Source organism: Camelus ferus, chromosome 10 (assembly GCF_009834535.1).
Source record: "Camelus ferus isolate YT-003-E chromosome 10, BCGSAC_Cfer_1.0, whole genome shotgun sequence".
NCBI classification, from domain to species: domain Eukaryota; kingdom Metazoa; phylum Chordata; class Mammalia; order Artiodactyla; family Camelidae; genus Camelus; species Camelus ferus.
Window position 1 is genome coordinate 31,711,152 of NC_045705.1, and position 13,117 is coordinate 31,724,268.

Sequence of the window (13,117 nt, forward strand, 5' to 3'; positions counted from 1 at the left end):
AAACAGAATGAAGGCAGTGAATGGGGTGAGTGAAACAGGGAAGGACAGAAAGTGAATCCAAGATTGTGTTAAGCTGGTTACCATTTATCCACTGGCTCCTGTCTACTAATGATCTAGGGTTTCCTGAAAGTATGTTAATTCTTCATAGAGCCAGGTGTATGTAAGTGATGAAGAAGGGTCTTCTAAGTGTCTCAAGCAGCAACTGTCTGGAAGGAAAGCAAGAGGTACACTGGAAAGAGATGTTGGGGGGATTAGCAGGATGAAGCTGTTCTCAGAATATAATTGTTAGCAACTGGTTGCTGTATCCATGGCTGGAGAAAAAGTAGGTCAAGAGAATATAAGATAGAGTGCAAAAAATGTCCAACACACTCAATAATTAAAAATATTTTTTTTTGTAGATTTTCCAGCTCAGGGAGATAAGCTTATATCAGAGAATAGTGAATGGAGAATCTCAATAATGTGACTGAATTCATTCTTTTGGGCATTACAAAGAATCCAGAGCTGAGGAAAATACTCTCTGCTGTGTTTCTAATCATGTATGTGTCCACCGTCTTGGGAAACCTCCTCATTGTGGTAACCATGGTCACAGATCAGAGTCTGAGATCACCTATGTATTTTTTTCTTACCTCCTTTTCCCTCATGGATACAACCTTCTCTTCTGTCATTGCCCCCAAGCTGATTGCAGACTCCCTCTCTGAGAGCACTACCATCTCCTTCAAAGGCTGCATGGCCCAGCTCTTTGCAGATCATTTGTTTGGTGGAGTGGGGATCATCCTTCTCACTGTCATGGCCTATGACCGCTACGTGGCCATCTGTAAGCCCCTGCACTACATGACCATCATGAGGCCTCGGGTGTGCTGCCTGTTGCTGGGAGGGGCCTGGCTGGGGGGACTTTTCCACGCAGTTATACAGCTTCTATTTATATATCAGATACCCTTCTGTGGCCCCAATGTCATTGATCACTTTATGTGTGATTTGTTTCCATTGTTGAAACTGGCCTGCATGGACACCCACATCCTGGGCCTCTTGGTCATCCTCAACAGTGGGGTGATGTGTCTGGCCATCTTCCTTATCCTCATCACCTCCTACATGGTCATCCTCTGCTCCCTGAAGTCCTGCAGCTCTGAAGGATGGCATAAAGCTCTCTCCACCTGTGGCTCCCACCTCACAGTGGTCATTTTGTTCTTTGTACCATGCATTTTCTTGTTTGTGAGGCCTGTTGTCACGTACCCCATAGACAAGGCAATGACTGTGTCCTCTACTATCATCACACCCATGTTAAATCCCTTGATCTATACATTGAGGAACACGGAGGTGAAAAATGCCATGAGGAAACTGTGGATGAAACAAGAGATGCTGTGTGGTCATTAGCTTGCATGCTAAGAAAAAATCTTGCCAAAAGGTTAATGAGGTCTTACACTCCCCATTCATTCTAATCCACCAGGGACACAGCAACCAATTATGCAAATCTGGTTTAAATGCAAATCTGCTAAATATTCAAATCACATTACTGCCTACCTCTCAAGTATATTTTATATTTTATCCTTTTTCTTGAGGCTCTGATAGCTCTCATTCTCTCTCTCCTTTCTGTCTCCCTTTCTCCCTCCATATTTAACCTGTATTTTGAATAATTCAAACATTTCCCAGTTTAGGGCTTTTGCTTTTCTTACTCTGTTCACTGCTGGAATTCTCTTTCCCAGAGATTTTACTTCACAGATTCCATCTCATTTTTTTCTACTTTCAGATGAACTCCCACCTTCTTAGACAAGTCTTTCCTGATGACTTTCTCTAGTCATTCCCTCTCAGTTTTTCTCTAACTCTTCATCTGCTTATACCTCTAACATCAATGATTACAAGCTAACTTTAAAAATTATTCCTTGATTTTTATTTTCTCTATTTTCCCCATAAGATCATAATCCTTGTAAAGGCAGGGATTTTGTTTATTCATTTATGTTGTGAGTAGAACACTGGCAGTCACCTATTAGGTGCTTAATAAGTACTATTGAGTTAATATAAGTCTAAAAGAAACTTTTAAAAAATATTTGCAAATTCACAAGTTGGGTGAAAAATAGGGGACAATAAATAAATACATACTCTTTATTAGTTAGTGTTTTCCCAGATTTCATGCTGCCAAATGTCCTTTGGGGAAGCTTTTGGCAGAAACGGCAATTTCAAGTTAGTAGGCTACTATTCAATGTGGAAGACAACACTACCCAAATTTTCTACTTCCTCTTTTCTTCCTTTAGAGAAGTAGAATAAAAATCACTTGTGTCAAGGTACTTCCGAATCTGGTGTGTAAATCTTGAAACATATAGATGAGATATCTTGATGAGAAAAGAGCAACTCTAGAGACCTATTTTTTTTTTAACAATGTGAAAAACAATTCTTGCTGTTATAGAGTTGAATTTCCAAATCCAAATGATACTTATTTTCTTCCAGATCGTGATTTGTCTGTCATTAGACAGACACTGATGCACTTTAAAACTGCCTCCCTTGACTGGTTATATGGGAAGATTAGGGTTTTAGTCTAATTTAGTATGCTCTTATGGTTTTCTTATTTTTTAAAATATGTGATGTAAATGATAATAATTATCATATCAGTTATAATATTTCAAACAGTATAGCATGATATTTGAAAGAATATTTTTATCTGGAAATATAAGATGTGTATGTGTAATAAGTATTTCACATTAATTATCATCAACTCTTTTCAAGAACCAGGGTATTCATTCATTTTTTTGAAGAATATCTGCTGAGTTTGTATGAAAAGTATCAAATAATCTTATAGGATTGGGATATACTAGTGATGAATAAGGCAATAAATTTTCATTTTATCCTCAAGTTGACTTTCTAGTGCAGGAGACAACATATAAAATGAAAATAAGGTCAGAGAATATGTAAAAATGAAAACAAGGCCATAGGATAACTGATTCTCTGAAAAGTGTAATGGAGTGGTGAATGGGTGACTGGGTAACTCTAGATAGATGGACAAAGGGGGCTTTTCTGAGAGGTTATTTCTAAACTGAGATCTGAAAGGCGAGATAGAACCATCCTCAAGCACATCGGTTGGAAAAGCATTCAAGGCAATAGAGAAAAACTTGTGCAGAAACTCTCGGGTAGGAACCAGCCTTTTGTGCAGAAGTTCAGGGAGGTCAAGAAGTTCAGTGACGGGACAAGAGGGAGTGTGGTGCAAGGTGAGATGTGAAAGGTGTGCTGGGCACTGATCAAGGAATCAATTATTTTTTTAACACTCAGGTTCAAGAAGTACTTGGGTCAGAGTAACTCAGAATAAAAATGAAGAATCTAATCTTTCATGAGCTTATAGATGACACAAATTGCTATCAGATATATTTGCACAGAGCTTTTTAAAAAAACTTTTGCTATGTCAGTAGCAGAACATAATGTTTAGTGTCTGCTGCAATATCTTAAAATTGAATTCCTGGATATGATGCAGGAAAACAGATGTGAGGCATGAGAAGGTCTGTGTCCCAGGCTTCAGTTGAGCCCCTGGGACATGCCCTGCCAAGTGTGGGTCCTTGGCTTCATGCAGGAAGAAATTCAAGAGCGAGCCACGGTTGAGTAAAGGTAGGTTTATTCAGAGAGATACATTGAAAGGCAAGAGAAAGGCCACAAGGTGTGGGGGTTGGGCACTCAGATTAAAAGTAGGTACATATTCCATAGACAGAATGTTGGCCATCTTGGAAGGGAGGAGAGGGAGAGGTAGGTGCTGCAAGGCATAGTGTTGCCAGCTTTTCTGGGCTTTGGTAGCTTCATATGCTAATGAGTGGAAGGACAAGTCTAGCTAGCCTTGGGAAGGGGCTGGGACTCTCAGGAAGTTGGCCATTTCCCACTTTGGCCTTTTGTGGCTAGCCTTGGGACTGCCGTGGGCCTGTGGGCACTTAATTCACCATTGATATACTACAGTGGGCGTCTAATGAAGCTCAAGCTTTACTAGAAGTTAAATCTCCCATCATCTTGAGCCTCAAGGCCCATTGATGGTTGAATCTTTCAACATTTTGATGTTAATTGCTATATCATTCCTTGAATGGCTTGCCCTGCCCCCTTCCTGTCTCAGCCTGACTACGACTCTTCACTCAGTTCATGTCAAAGACGAAAAAGCCCATGACAGTGTAATAACTTTGATCTCTGTAAGAACCTTATGATAATCTTTTTTTTTTTTCAATTCTAATTATAGAATTTGAGAACTGGGAGGATCATAATGAGATCCCTAACCTTAAGTATTTGTAATATTTAGGTAATTTTCCAGTATCAAAATTAGATATAGAATTCACCTCTTCTGTTACATAGATGAAAGCTGTTCTGGACATTTATGCAGAATTTACTATCTGTCATATTCCACAATTTTTTTCTCTGACCTGTAGTATAGGTCTCCCTAATTACTACATATGAAGTAGCTTTACTCATTAAACATATTACTTAGCAGCTCAAAGCCTGCCTTTATTTTTCTCTAACACTGCGATGTTTAAAATAAGTCTTGATCTTACCTCTTTTTTGTAGGAACTTGCTGTTGCTAATATTAGATTGTAATTCATATGATCTCTATTCAGAATTGAACTTACTCAATTCAATTACTGAATTAGTCAATACTATTCATGGTACAAAGACATCACAATGTAAGAATACATGTGCAATGTATAAAGGAATACATCTTTTAATTTGAGGGAGAGACTGGTCTAAAAATCAGTTGCAAACTTCAAACTTATTGGAAAACATTGGATGAACTTGCTTCCTATTTCACTCAGAACTAGCTAACAGAAGAGAGAACTTATATTTACCAATTTGGCAGCACCCATTCAGTTATATGCTACCTAGCTCTATTACAAGAATATAAGATCCATGAGGGAAGAAACTTTTATATGACTTTTTCCATTTCATTTATTGTTTTGTCCTCACTCATGGCACAGTTTTTGTATTGACAGAGGTACCCTAAATATAAAAAAAAGTACAATTAGTAATTGGATAAATATTTAGTTATTGTACTTGAATTGGTGATAAATTTTTATATATTTGACCAAATGTCAAGGCAGAATAAATTGAGTACTTAATAAAAAAGAAAGAAAAGCTTGCTGTGGCAAGTGGGAATAGACATGATAAATTAATATTCACTGAAGCAAAATGGTTGGACTGATATTTATCCTTGTCTAGCAATAGTCAGAAAATGATTATAAAGCTGTTTTTCTTTCCAGGTTACATCTTTTTTACCTTAATTCTGTGATGTGGTTTAGTAGGATCTTTGTAAAACAGATGTAATTTTAAAGTTTAGTAGAAAGTCCCAGTGAATTTAATTAAGCAAGAATCAATCTTGGACACATTCCAATCTAAGACTTAATGATGGATGTGACTAAGAGAGAGAAAATGTTCAGTGTTCTTTGCCTCTATTGGGAAGATAGATTATATCCTTTTAAGAACTGATATAAAATTTTTAGGAGGTCCTTTGTTAGGCTTAAAGCAATGCATTAAAAGGCAACAACAATAGCAACACAAGGAGGTCTCTCAAAATCTCAAGTCAAGTAGTCTGGCTGTACCAACATGAGAGAGAGAGAAGAGTTAAACAACTGAATGGTATTTTTCTATCTTGGAGTTAATAGGAAAGGAGGTAACTGAAGACAACTTTCTCTGGAAAATGGCACTTGCTATCTTCATATGTAAACATAGGATTTGCTTGTCTATTTGAATAATTATTCTAACGTGGTAAACTTTTGCCTTTGTGTGCACTGTGGAATTTTTTTTTAAACACTGTGGAATTTATAGTGCAAATAAATAACCAGAGGAATCCATGGAGGAAATGAACAGACAGCTGAATGAAATCAAACATATCCTCAAGCAATAGTTCCACCTTTCACCCCTCCTTTGTCATATTGGATGAAAGAAGAATTCCAGGATTTATGAGTGATTTAAAAAGTCTTCCTTCAGACTGTAAGCAAGCTTCCACAAGTAAGACTAACAGTAAATAGTAGGAACCAGGATTCACAATTGGGTGACTTTCTTTGTTTTGTAAGACATAAATCATTTTGCAATAAATCAAATGTAGGTATTAATTCTAGTTTTATCACTTAAAAATTTGTGCATTTGGAAAAATTAATGAGATAGTATGACACTCATATCAACTGTAAAATGGTGATTACAGTACTTCTCATGTAAATACTAATTGTGATGCATTAAATTGTGAGAGCATGATTGGAATCCACTATGAGAGTTTTGAGCGGTTGATTGATATAATCAGAACAAGATTTGAAGAGTATAATTTGAGCTAATTCAGGAGAACAAACTGTTGGAGGCCAGAATAAAAGCGGAGAGGCATGACAGGAGGCTACTGCAGTGGACCAAGAAGGAAATGAGGGGTAAGGAATGAACAAATTTATGATATATTTTGAAAGTAGAGGTCACATGATTTGATAAAGTTATCAATGAATAATATGAGAGCAAAAAGATTTTTGTCTGAGCAAATACATTGAAGGCGGTGTCATTTAATGAGATGTGAAACAACTTTTTAATTGTGGAAAATTTAGAATTTGTGTTATATTTACTAAGTTGATATCCAACTTTAGATGTCCAAAAATAGAGGTGTTTCTTATAGAAATGTTAAAACTTGGGTAGAGAGAGGGACTAGAGACACAAATTTGACTGCTTTAGCATTTTTTGTTCAAGAAAGGGAGAAATATCCAACTAAAGACCCCAAGAAAGAAGTCTCAGTGAGTTCTGAGAGAATCCAGGATAGTGACCATCTATTGATACTTTGATCTACTGACATTGAATATATAAATTAGTTTAAATGGGTCTCAATATTATATTTTTGTGATTAACTTTTGTTGTTATTGGGGGTGGTAATTAGATCTATTTATTTTTTTAATTTATTTTTAAAGGAGCAACTGGGAATTAAACCCAGGACCTCATGCATGCTAAATCATGTGCTCTACCACTTCAGCTATACCCTACCCCATATCTTTATGATTATAAATGGTGTACTTTTTCATGGAATTACTTTCCCATCTTTTGTTGTTCTTTTACTTTTCCTTAAAATTCAACTTAAGTATTACTTCCTCTAGAAAGACTTCTTTGATTCCAGTTTGATTGATATAGTCCTACACTGTGACTCTTAGCTGTGTGTGAATATCCTTATAATGACACTTATTACATGGGTCTGGAATTTTCTGATCTCTCATTATTTGTCATACCACTGAGTGTAGGGACCTACTACTATTCAACTTGGTAATCATAATGTCTGTGATGCATTGGACCCAAATACATTCTCTTCACGCATACTTTTAATTGAATGGATAAATAAAAGGCAAAATTTAAAAAGCATTTAATAATTTTTCCCCTTGGTTTGTAGGTAAACTGCTTCTAATTTGTGAACTCAGCTCCTGTACAGACTAGATGCAACCTAGGAACAATGTAACTTATTTCATCCTCCTGGGCCTCACACAGGATCCAAAGGAGCAGAAAGTCCTTTTTGTTATGTTCTTGTTTTTCTACATTTTGACCTTCGGGGGCAACCTGCTCATTGTTGTGACTATAACTGTCAGTAAGACCCTGAACTCACCAATGTACTTTTTTCTTGCTAGCTTATCAATTATGGACATGGCTTACTCCTCTTCTGTTACTCCCAGATTGCTTTCAGTCTTGTTCTTTGGGGAAAACACCATATCCTTTGAATCTTGCATGGCTCAGCTGTTTATAGAGCACATTTTTGGTGGGTCAGAGGTCTTCCTTCTGTTGGTGATGGCCTATGATCGTTACGTGGCCATCTGTAGTTCCTTGCGTTATTTGGTTATCATGAGGCAAAGGGTGTGTGTTGTGCTGCTGGTCGTGTCCTGGGTTGGAGGATTTCTGCACTCAGTAATTCAACTTGGCACTATTTATGGGCTCCCATTCTGTGGCCCCAATGTCATTGATCACTTTACATGTGACATGTACCCCTTATTGGAACTTGTCTGCACTGATACCTATGTCATTGACATCTTAGTGGTGGTCAATGGAGGACTGATGTGCAGTATTGTGTTTCTTCTCTTACTCATCTCTTATGGAGTCATCTTGCGCTCTCTAAGGAACCTGAGTCAGGAAGGGAGATGGAAAGCCCTCCAGACCTGTGGTTCCCACATCACTGTGGTTGTCTTCTTCTTTGTCCCCTGTATTTTCATATATGTAAGACCTGCTAAGACCTTCTCCCTTGACAAATCATTGACTGTGTTTTATACAATCGTAACCCCCCTGCTGAACCCATTAATCTACAGTCTAAGAAATTCAGAGATGACTAATGCTATGAAGAAGCTCTGGAGAAAGAAAAGCAGATCAAGTATTAAGTAAGTTCTATATAAATCATGATGAAACTCATTTAACATTAGGCCAATCCCCCTGAATGTAAAAGTCTTCATAACTCTGATGCAACTTTCCCCTTTCGCTAAAGGAATTGCAATAATTATATTAAAACATGAACTATATGTTCACGCTATCAGTGACAATTTTCCGCTAGAATATACACTGTATAACGTCTGTTTTATCACTATACCTAGAAAGGTGGGATGCATGTACAATAGGAAATCTGTAAATAATATGTAATTAATTAATTAATTAATGGAATTTTTATACTTATACTAATTTAAATTTATTCCTGCATTTACTTTATAACTTTTTCATCTTTAGTTTTATTTTACATCAGAGTCTTACCTTTTCTCTTCATGTTTTATTGTTCTATTTAAAGCATTTCATGCTATATAGACTGTTAAATTCATTTGCTTTACAAATGAAAATTTTAGTATAATATTTTAATTTTTCAAATAAACTTGAAAGTATGATGGATAATGATAAATATTTGAAGTAGAACCCACGCAAAATGAAATAGTGTAGACCAGAACTCCTCTACATCCCATAGCGTTGTCTCGCAGTTCTCCCAGTTGCAGTCACTACCCTGTTCCTGAAAGTTTTCAAGTAGTAATCTTGCAAATACAAGTATATTTATGTCTCTGTGTATAAATGTTGCATTTTACTACTGAGGCTCCTGAAGATCTCTGTGTACCTGTCTATATAGATCTAACTCATACTATTTAACTTCCTTATAAAGGTATATTCAAATTTAAATGTCCAGTCCTCTTCAGGTTTTTCCTGTCTTTTCCTAGGATAGATAATTGTGCAATGCAGTGTTTTTGAAAAATGTTTTTAAACCTAGAGGTGAAATTTTGGAGTCAATTGGTTTATGTATTTATAATGTTGGTGTTCATAAAATGCCGTACATGAGCTTGTAGTAAACTCACTATTCCCTTCATTCTGGAAAAAAATGTTTGACCACATTCTCAAAAACGAACACTTGATAAACATTTGTGGTGTTTGACAATCTCATTAAAGAAACTGTGTTTCACTTGCATACTTTAATTATAAGTAAATAAATATAATTAGAATTTGGACATCTATTGATGTGTTTAAAGTGATATGTAATTTTTTTTCATGAATTACTTATTAATGAATTTCATGTGTTTTATTTGATTGCTGACACTTCCCATACTAATTTTATGATTTAATTAAATACTAAGGAATTCATCCAAATTATCTTATGTGTGGAGTTATTGTTTTTCCAGCTTGTGATTTGTTTTTGATATAATTATACTGTGCAGAATGTTTTTGACCATGTAGAAATAATCTTGCATTTACATAATTAAATCTATTAATATTTTCTTTGGATATTTTCTTGCTTAGAAAGAATTTTCCTATTTCAATGCCTATACTATTTTCCATAGTGGTTGCATCCATTTATATTCCAACCAAGAGCGTACAAGTGGTCCAAAGTTTCTACATCATTACCAACATTGGTTTTTTATAAAATCAATTTCATTTCACTCACTAGGGCTCTGCTCTCATTATCTGATCATTTCCCAAAGGCTCCATTTCTAAATATTACCACTAACATACTTCAGTGGTCAAGGACTTTTAATATGTATTTATACCTACTAGGGATACTCTCCTAATTACTCCCCTAATTATTTCTTCAGAAAGTTCTTGTATTCCTAAATATTTGCATTTTATCATATCATATTTTTCAAAGTTTTAAAACTTCCCATAAAATATATGTAGAATGTCATAACTATATATTTGTTTTGAGAAAAATGACATATTTTTATATCTTATTTTCTCATTCTGAATTAAGGCATATATTATGTAGAATTGATTGATGTCTCAAAAAACTTTTAATCATTTCCATAGAGTGTAAGTAAAATTTGCTTATTGGTTTTTTTAGGTATTTTATTCATTTTTTAAAACATTTTTTAATTGAGATGTAGTCATTTTACAATGTTGTGTCAAATTCCAGTGTAGAGCAGTTTTTTAGTTATACATGAACATACATATACGCATTGTCACATTTTTTTCCTCTGTGAACTACCACAAGATATATTTTCCTGTGCTATACAGTATAATCTTTTTAATCTATTCTTCATATGCCTCTCAGTATCTACAAATTTTGAAATACCATTCTGTCCCTTCCCACCCACCAAACCCCCTTGGCAACCACAAGTTTGTATTTTATGTCTGAGTCTGTTTTTGTTTTGTATTTATGTTCTTTTTCTTTAGATTCCACATATGAATGATCTCATATGGAATTTTTATTTAAACAGAGAACTTTCTGATGTAGATTTGATGAACATTTTTAGTGAGTTGATCAGAAAAGATTTAGTGTCTTTTGCTGGCATTCTGAATTATAGCACAGTCCTCAAGGTCAGAGATATATGTCTTTATTTGAACATTCATAGAAATTGACATATTGTAACTGATGGTATGTCAATTAAAAAATAAAATAAAAAAGAGGAAATAGATAATCTGAACAGACCAACCACTAGAAGTAAAATAGAATTAGCAATAAAAAAACTTCCCTGCAAACAAAAGTCCAGGATCAGATGGCTTTACTGAGGAAATCTACCAAGCATAGGAAGAAGAACTTATACTGAAACTTCCCAAACTCTTCTAGAAGGTAGGAAAGGATGGAACACTCCCAAAGTCAATCTATGAAGCCAACATCACCCTGATATTAAAGCCAGACAAAGACACTACCCAAAAGGAAAATTATAGGCCACTATCTTTGATAAATGTAGATGCAAAAATTCTCACCAAAATATTAGCAAACAGAATTCAACAACACATAAAAAAGACTGTACACTATAATCAAGTTAGATTCATCCTAGGGACACAAAAATGGCCCAACATATGCAAATCAGTCAGTGTGATTCACCACATCAATAGATGAATGGACAAAAATTACATGATTATCTCAAAAGATGCATAAAAATGCATTTGATAAATTCAATACTCATTTATGATAAAAACTCCTACTAAAGTGGTAGAGAGGGAACATGTCTCAACATAATAAAAGTATTTATGACAAACTCACAGCCAGCATAATACTCAATGGTGAAAAGTTGAAAGCCTTCCCACTAAAATCTGGAACAAGACAAGGATGCCCACTCTCACCACTTCTATTCAGCATTGTATAAGATGTCCTAGCTATAGCAACCAGACTAGAAAAAAATGAATTTTAGGGTGGATTTTTCTTGTTCTGTGAAGGAAGTTTCAGGCATTTTGATACAGGTTGTACTGAATCTGTAAATCAGTTTAGGTAGCATTGACATCTTAACAATATTAAAAATCTAGCTCATAAATGTCTTTCCATTTACATGTGTCTTCTCTAATGACTTTTAGCAACATTTTGAAGCTTTCAGTGTACAAGCTTTTCATCTCCTTGCTTATGTTTACTCAAGTATTTTATTCTTATAGATGCTGTTGCAAATAGAATTGTTTTCTTAATTTTCTCTTCATGTTGTTTCTTGATAGTATAAAAATTCAACATCCTTTCATGATAAAAAGTCTCATTAAATTGAGTATAGAAGGAAAGTACCTCAACACAATTAGGGTCATACATGACAGAGCCACACCACATGTCACACTCAACATTAAAGTTTGAAAGCCTTTACATTAAAATCAGGAGCAAAACAAGACTCTCATCTCTCCTTTGCAACATAGTACTGTAATAAAAATTCCTATTAAATTTTTGTTTTCTACATGTAGACCAGGTCACCTCTGAAATGAGATAATTTTGCTTGATTTTTGTTTAATATTACTCTCTGTGAGAGTGCTTTGACTGGTAGTCATGTCCTATTCTTTAGAGCTCAGCTTGAACATCACTTTTTAAGAAAGGCATTTTCTGATTCCGTTTTCCACATTAAGTTTCTTCCTCTTTTCTCTGTAACAGTACTTTATTTGCTGTCCTATAAGAATGGCATTGGACTACAACTATTTTATTGTCTCTTTCTTTATTGTCTGACTGCATTATAAAAATATAAAATCCATGCAGATAGGAACTTTTATATGGCTGTATTTCCCTGTGTTATTCATTGCTTATTAATTCTCACCCATAGCACAGTTGGTATATTAAAATAGGTACCCTAAATTTTATATAAAAACAATTCATAATTGTATAAATAATTAGTAATTATATTTGATATTTGTGACAGAATTTTTATATATTTGAGCAAACATCAAGGCAGAATGGACCAAGTACTAAATAAAAAGAAAGAAAAACTTGCTATGGCAAGTGGGAAAATATATGAAATACTAATCTTCATTGAGTAAAAATGATTGTGCTGATATTATGTTTTTATTAGCAACAGTGTCAACATGATTCTCAAGCTGATTATTCTCTCCATTTTCCATCTTTTTGATCCTAATTAAATGATGTGGTTCAGTAATATCTTTACACTAGATGTAATTTTAAAATGTAGTGGAAAATCCCAGTGAATTTAATTAAGCAAGAATCAGTCTTGGACACATTCCAGTTCTAAGACAATGATAAGTGTGGCTAAAAGGGATAAAACATACAAAGTTATGTGACCCTATTGGGAAAAAGAGGTGGTATCATTTTAAGAACTTATATATATTTTTCAGGATGACCTCGGTTAGACTTGAAGCAATGCATAAAATAAGATAAAAACAACCCTGTAATGTCAAAAAATCTCAAGGTGACTAATCTGGCCACACTGACATGATTGAATGAGGACTAAACAACTGAATGGTATTTTTCTGTTTTGAATTTAGTAGAGAAAGAAGTTATTTGAGT

At 34.8% G+C, this 13,117-nt stretch overlaps 2 protein-coding genes across 2 annotated transcripts; both read left to right on the forward strand.

The window, feature by feature from the left end:
* The first annotated feature begins 441 nt into the window (after window positions 1–441).
* LOC116666378 (olfactory receptor 4C6-like) lies at window positions 442–1,371 on the forward strand. Its single transcript, XM_032488681.1, has one exon. The coding sequence runs from the start codon at window positions 442–444 to the stop codon at window positions 1,369–1,371; it is 930 nt and encodes a 309-aa protein (XP_032344572.1).
* A 5,974-nt stretch (window positions 1,372–7,345) lies between these two features.
* LOC102504986 (olfactory receptor 4A47) lies at window positions 7,346–8,994 on the forward strand. The gene is made up of 2 exons (XM_006193878.2): window positions 7,346–8,308; window positions 8,951–8,994. The coding sequence occupies exons 1-2, from the start codon at window positions 7,399–7,401 to the stop codon at window positions 8,992–8,994; spliced, it is 954 nt and encodes a 317-aa protein (XP_006193940.2). The 5' UTR covers window positions 7,346–7,398.
* Window positions 8,995–13,117: the final 4,123 nt, after the last annotated feature.

Bases quoted from the DNA above. Each gene is read 5' to 3' on its own strand.
- LOC102504986 (XM_006193878.2), top strand. From the start codon at position 7,399: ATGCAACCTAGGAACAATGTAACTTATTTCATCCTCCTGGGCCTCACA. The intron at 8,309-8,950 runs GCAGATCAAGTA...AAAGTTTTCAAG, and splicing joins GAAGCTCTGGAGAAAGAAAA to TAGTAATCTTGCAAATACAA.
- LOC116666378 (XM_032488681.1), top strand. From the start codon at position 442: ATGGAGAATCTCAATAATGTGACTGAATTCATTCTTTTGGGCATTACA.